The sequence below is a fragment of the Oryctolagus cuniculus genome, chromosome 9 (genome assembly GCF_051225735.1).
Source record: "Oryctolagus cuniculus isolate XC-2025 breed Fujian yellow rabbit chromosome 9, ASM5122573v1, whole genome shotgun sequence".
NCBI lineage: Eukaryota > Metazoa > Chordata > Mammalia > Lagomorpha > Leporidae > Oryctolagus > Oryctolagus cuniculus.
The window spans coordinates 71,773,483-71,780,470 of NC_142875.1; the positions used below are offsets into that span (position 1 = coordinate 71,773,483).

General features: G+C 47.6%; 1 protein-coding gene across 6 annotated transcripts in view; it reads left to right on the forward strand.

Annotated features, from left to right (window-relative positions):
• THSD1 (thrombospondin type 1 domain containing 1) overlaps positions 1-5,237 on the forward strand; it is a 31,224-nt gene extending 25,987 nt beyond the window's left edge. For all 6 annotated transcript variants that reach the window (XM_089304205.1, XM_089304208.1, XM_002720742.6 and 3 more), the window contains one exon: positions 3,615-5,237. In XM_089304205.1, coding sequence (XP_089160331.1) covers positions 3,615-4,981 — 1,367 coding nt within the window. In that variant the 3' untranslated portion in view covers positions 4,982-5,237. The remainder of the gene's footprint in view (positions 1-3,614) is intronic.
• The last annotated feature ends 1,751 nt before the right edge of the window (positions 5,238-6,988 follow it).

Here is a 6,988-nt window from a genome sequence, read left to right on the forward strand (position 1 = left end):
TGAGTATCGACTATATGCAAGTTACTGTGACTGAGGTTGAAAATATATTGATAAGTCATTTCTGTCTTAAAGGAGCTTATGGTAAAGTAGCTTGGCAGACACATAAATGGGCATAGCTCTCAGCACAAGGGCCTGCAGTGTTAGAGGGTATTCATAGCTTGCTATGGAAGCTTGCATGGGTGAAAATCCATGCTGGGAACTTGTTCTTGGAGGAAAGAGGTAATTGTAGCTGAAGTCTGAGAGCTCAGAAGATGTCACCCAGAGGAACTAGGTAAGAAAGGGATCCCTGAATGAAGGCATGGAAGAAGATGACACATTAAGATACAGAGAATTGAAAATAGTTTAGTGCAACTGGAAGATAGCATGCCAGGAAGGTGTGCTACCAGACAGGTAGCAGGTACAGATCTTGGAGGATCTTAAAAGTTTAGGCCTTGTTCTAGAGGGATCTCTTTGGCTGTAGCATGGAGTACATCTCAGAAAGGTAACCCTGGCAACAGAGGTTCCTGTACTTCATATAAAAATTGAAGTGCTGACTGTGGGGATGCAGTGTGATGAATGAAACTAAGAGGGAGGAAGAAGAGCAAGAAGTGTTTACTAGTACCCAGGGCTGCAAGGTGGAACTCTTGGATTTGGCCATTAGATCTTTAATGACCTGAGCAGGGAGCCATTTCTTTAGAATCCTGGGGGCAGGTTTCAGGAGACAGAGGTTATAGGAGTCAGTATGTCAGCAAATCTGGACTCCTCCCTGTGAGTAAGGCTTGGAAGACAAGGAGCAAGATCTGGTTATGACAGTGTAACCAAGAGAGACTGGAGGAGGGTCTTTATAAAGCAAGAAGAGCTGAAGGAAAGGAGTTACAAAGAGGATAAGCTGGAGGTAACTGGTACAGAGCAGGGAATCCCCCCCTAGAGGAGTGGCCAAGAGAGAGCATTTGTTACTGGACTCACCTTTTATAAGACACTTCTCCCAGTGATTGCATACAGAAAGTGGTAAATAGAGGTGCAGCTGCTTGTAAATGTATTGGGGCAGAGAGATGGTAGAAATAGTTGGGAATATACTGGCCCACTGCCTTCTCTCTCTCTCTCTCTCTCTCTGTGTGTGTGTGAGAGAGAGAGAGAGAGAGAGAGAGAGAGAGAGAGAGAGCTACAAGACTACTAGGGAAGGGATTGGGTAAAGGGTTTAGGGAAGTGGTGAAATTTGAAATAGGTATTGTAGGGGAATGGAATAGAGTAAGGGACCCATGGAAGGATTTGGAGGCAGCCAGGGTTGGGCTTTGAATATGCAGAGACCTGGCCTGAATGGTTGGGTTGTTCTCTCCACCAGTGCCCAGGACCTGGGTTCAGCAGATGAGAATTCTTTTGTCTGGGTTGAATCTAGGGTTGACATTTGCTGCAGAGCAGGGGAAGGAACATAGCTCAGCACTAGAGGTGCTAAGAGTTGAGGTTATTTGGAAGAAAGTTGTTTCCGTGATAAGTCATGGATGTAAATTGGTTAGGGACAGAACTGGCTGGCACATGGAGGGAAGTGGAGGGTTGGAAAATCAGAAGACTATGAGGTTGGCTAATGCTCATATAGTGTAGTAATAATGAGCAGATGAGAGGGGGGAGCATGGCCAGAGTGGGCTGTGAAGGTCAAGCTTTCAGAGGAGGAGCAGCAACAGACCAGGGGGAGATACTACATGGTGTGTAGACCCTTGAGTCATGTGAGATAGTTCTAGTTCTGGGATGGTGAGCAGGCTGGGGCCCAGGTGCTGGAGTGACTGACGGCTGTCAAGAGGTTCAGAGAAGACAGTGCTGACTGAGGGGCAGAGGATGGTCTCAGTGGGTAGTATGGCATCAAAGGAACAGAAGTTTTGTGTGGCAGTGAAGGAGTGCTAGTTGAAAATGGCAATCAGCAATGAGATTGGGGAACACACCCTGCTCCTGGCCCTGCCTACTTATCAAGAAAGTGTGTTTAAGGGCCGGCCCTGTGGAGTAGTGGGCTAGGCCTCCACCTGTAGCACCAGCATCCCATATGGGCATCAGTTTGTGTCCTGGCTGCTCCTCCTCCCATCAAGCTCTCTACTGTAGCCTGGAGAAGTAGTAGATGGTGCTTGGGCCCCTGCACCTGCATAGGAGACCTGGAAGAAGCTCCTGGCTTCCTATCAGCTCATCTCTGACTGTTGAGGCCATTTTGGGGAGTGAACCAGCAGATGGAAGACCTTTCTCTCTGTCTTTCTTTCTCTCTGTCTGTAACTCTGCCTCTAAAGTAAAGTAAAATAATAAAATAAATAAAATAATATAATAGAAGTATGTCTAATAGCTTCCACCTTCAAGGTAACCAGATCACAGGTAAGCTCTGGCTGCTTTGTGAAATGGTTAGGGATGTGAAGTGTGTAAGTAAGCATCCCCTCGGGTACAGCAGACACAAGTGAGAAGGACAGCAAGAGGATGGTCAAGGAGGTGAAACGGAGCTGGGCATGATATGACTGGGAGTGGGGAGACAGGTCAGATGACCAGAAGGGCATAAGCAGTATACAGCGATGAAGAGTTTAGAGGTGAGCTTGGGGGCATCAGCTGGTCTTGAGTTTCCAGGTGTTTTAATGGCAGTACAAGCAGAAGCTCCAGGTGCATTCGTGGTTTTTTTGTTTGTTTGTTTTACTTTTCAAATTTGTTTATTCAAAAGGCAAAGAGACAGAGATCTCCTGTTTGTTGGTTCACTCTCCAAATGTCTGCAACAGCTGGGACTGGGCCAGGCCAAAGCCAGAAGCCTGGAATTCAATCCAGCTCTTCCATGTGGGTGGCAGGGACCCAAGTACCTGAGCCATGACCTGCCACTTGCCAGAGTGTGCATTAGCAGGAAGGCAGGATCAAGAGCAGAGCTGGGACTGGAGCCCAGACATTCTGATATGGGTTGTGGGTGTCACCAACCAGCATCTTAACTGCTACAACAAACACCCACCCTGAGTCTGCATCTTAGTGAGATATTTCAGTGACTGTGGGAGAAAGCAATTTTAGAGACCATGGGAAAATCAGGAAACCAGCACCATCCAGAAAGTAAGAAGGAGAAGGACAGCTGAAGACAGGACAAGAAAGCAGAAGCTTCAACACTAAGCAAAGACAGTTTCTGGATATCAGAAGGGGAGAATGAGTTATAGCACATTGCCAAAATCTATATTTTCAGTCATCAGTTCTGTCTGAGATGTGCAAACGTATGCACAACCTAAGTCATTCCAAATTTCAAATTTTGATATTTGGTTAGGGTTTTCTCATGTGCCTCTCCCAGATGCGTGTTGACTGCAGGATCCCAAGTTGACACTGTGGTAAGTGAAAACTGTGATCTTGGCTTCAGTTTTCTACACAATGCTGCTCTGTAGAGCATTTGAGGAGTTGTGGTGGAGCTAGCCTGGGCAGGAACCTCCCTTGTTGGGACTTTACTTCTGTGGGCTTCTGTTTTCACAGTTTCCCCTTTAGTGGTGACCTTGTCTGGCTCCAGCTGTCAGAAGTGATCCACAGGTCAGGCCAGGAATCCAGCCCTTGTTTGGTTTCCTCTTTAACTGTTAGGCAGTGAGAGACTTGTAACACCACGCCAAGCCCAGCAGCACTTGTGAATCCATCTGTTCTTCCTTCCTTTGTAGCTTCCCGGCCATCCAGCTCATCTCCCCTTCCGCCCCAGGGTCCGGTGAAGTCCAACAACATCGTGACGGTCACCGGGATATCCCTGTGCATGTTCATCATCGTCGCCACGGTGCTCGTCACGCTGTGGAGGAGGTTCGGCCGGCCCCCCAAGTGCAGCACTCCCGCCAGACACAACTCCATCCACTCCCCTGGCTTCCGGAAGAATTCAGACGAGGAGGACATCTGCGAGCTGAGTGAGCAGCGGGGCAGCTTCTCAGACGGGGGCGAGGGGCCCGCGGGGAGCCCCAGCGATGCGGGCATCCCTCTGACCTACAGGCGCAGCATGCCCTCAGCTCCTGACGACGATGCCTCTGGCAGTGAGAGCTTCCAGTCCAACGCCCAGAAGATCATCCCCCCTCTGTTTAGCTACCGTCTTGCCCAGCAGCAGTTGAAGGAGATGAAGAAGAAAGGTCTGACGGAGACCACCAAAGTGTACCACGTGTCTCAGAGCCCCCTGACAGACACCGCAGTGGACACAGCCGCCGGCCCCCCCTTAGACTTGGACAGCCCGGAAGAAGCTGCCACAAACAAGTTCCGGATCAAATCCCCATTTGTGGACCAGTCTGTAGTCAGTGCTGGGGAAAGACCTCCCTCCAGGCTGGATTTCAACGTGTCTCAGGCCACCTGTGCAGTGAGCCCCAGCCAGACCCTGATTCGCAAGTCACAGATAAGGCACATGGGCAGCAGAGGGGGACCGACAGACAGGAGCCACCCCAGGAATTCCCACTTCCGGAGGACAGCTAGTTTTCATGAAAGCAAGCAGGCTCGGCCATTCAGGGAGAGGAGCATGTCCACCCTCACACCACGGCAGGCCCCCGCCTACAGTTCAAGGATGCGGAGCTGGGACCAGGTAGAGGACAGATTCAGGCCTCAGAGTCGAGGGGCCCACCTGCTTCCAGAGAAACTGGAGCATATGCAAGGGGCAGGGGGGACCAGTGGACCATTAAGCCCTCTCCCTAAGTGCCACACCTTGAGGCAACCTGCAAGGAAACCAGACCTGGGTGATCGCCAGGCAGGAGTGGAGAGAACAGAGCCCCACAGAGCCCGGAGGGGACCATCCCCCAGTCACAGGAGTGTCTCAAGGAAGCAGTCTTCCCCCACCTGTCCCAAAGACAGCTATCAGAGGGTCAGCCCTCTGAGCCCTTCTCAGTGTAGAAAAGACAAGTGCCAGAGCTTCCCCACCCAACCCGAGTTCGCCTTCTACGACAATACGTCATTCGGCCTCACTGAGGCCGAGCAGAGGATGCTGGACCTCCCGGGATATTTTGGGTCAAATGAAGAGGATGAAACCACAAGTACACTGAGTGTGGAGAAGCTGGTGATCTAGACCAAGAGTCAGCCTGAGACCCAAGGAGGTCCCACACCCCAGTATCACATGCTCATATTGTTCTGTGGACTGCTTTGTGTAACTGTACAATAGGATGGAATGTGGAGAGGAAGTAATTTGTACACAGGAAAGTGTGTGTGTGTGTGTCTTCTAATTCTTAAGGAAGAAGTTATTTATCCTGAACTTTTCCTTTTGTTATCCTGTTTCTATTGGCTTATTACTAATAACAATGATAATAAAATTTAAATGAGAACAAGTGGAGGGTCTGGTCTTTTAGGTGGATATGAGAGATGACAGGATATGACTTTGAGTATGATTTGTTTTTGAACACTGCATTGGCAGTTTCCAACTTGAAACAGAAATCTGGGAGCCTCAACCAGTGTTAACGTGGCACCACAACTCTGAATTGTAATTTATTAAGTTATGCATACATTAGAATTTGACTCTTGTAGTATTGAACAGGTTTCATATTTGGCTGATAAACTAATAATGTCCATTTGACTACTAAGCTATCTAGAAATGGTGATGCCACAAGACATTCTGGAAGAGCTTTGTGCTTTTTCAGGCCAAAGTTGGCTGATATCATCGATGTTTTTAGTGTAACACAAAGTCCAGGTGACTTGACAAAATTGTGTGAATTAATTCTGCTCTGGAGAAATAACAAAGAGAAGCTGCTGGTTCAGGTAATGAATCAAATGAAGCCCTACCTGTAATTGAAAGGCATTGGTTAGGGAATGGGAGGTAGGTGCTGACCAAGACACAGCCTGGCCCCAGGATGCCAGTGTGTGTTCCTGGACCAGACTGGCTGCAGAGACTCCAGAGGGTGCCATCCTAACATTCAAGCCTACATATTTTTAAAAAGATTTATGTATTTGAAAGAGTTATAGAGAAGACACAGAGAGACAGATATCTTCCATTTGCTGGTTCACTCCCCAAATGGTTGCAGTGGCCAGGGCTGAGCCAGGCTGAAGCCAGGAGCCAGAGTTCATCTGGGCCTGTCATGTGGGGACAGGGGCCCAAGCACTTGGGGCATCTTCCACTGTTTTCCCAGGTGTATTAGCAGAGAGCTGTATTGGAAATGGAGTGGCTGGTACTCAAACCAGCACTGATATGGGATTCTGGCTCTGCAGGCAGTGGCTTCACCTGCTATAACACAGTACTGACCCCATGCCTATATGTTTTTAAACATAACTTTATCACATTATTTAGAAAATGCATGAATTCCTCTCTGATGTGTGGAAACTGGTAGACCAGTATATGATTTTGCAGTCTAGGCTTTTTTAATTAGAAAAAAAGTATTCAAGAGAGGAAGAGAAGAAAGAAGTCTCAGAAATTTAGAACCACTTTTGTTTGCTTCTTCCATCTTCTACATTTTGCAGAAGAGTGATTTGAGACTCAAGAGACTTGCAGACAGGATTACATGGGACATGGACTGATGCTTTTTTCCTAATACCATAGTCTATGCAGTCTGCCGCTGCAAGCTTCTCAGGTCCCCTCCAGAAGCAGAAACGTCAAGAGAAAGCTGGCCCTTTTTTCAGTAAGAAACAAAACAAAACAAAACAAAATAAAAAAAAAAAAAAAAAAAAAAAGGAAGAGACATGTCCATACTAGCTTTTCCCAAAGGAAGGAAGCTTTCTATTGATTGCTGAGCTGTGAGCATTGGTCTTTTATCTTGATTTGCTTGGGAATAAGAGCTAAATCAAAGAACCTACAGGCTATTTCATCAGAAGACTAACCTCAGGTTCCATGTGGGCACCCCATACTCTCATACACTTTCTTCCGGTCCTTGACCTAATGAAGTCCCTGCATACATTTGGGTAGGTACACTTTTCCTCCCTTCTCACGGTGACCTCGAGTACCACTCTGGCCCTGCTTTTTGCATTATATTTTTTTTTTCTTTTAGAATTTATCAAGATGTCAGCCTGGTGGTGAGGTTTCAGAGGCCATTGGAGAGAGTTAGGGGGAAAAATCACAGATACAAATACCATAGTTTTTAAAAGTTTCTCT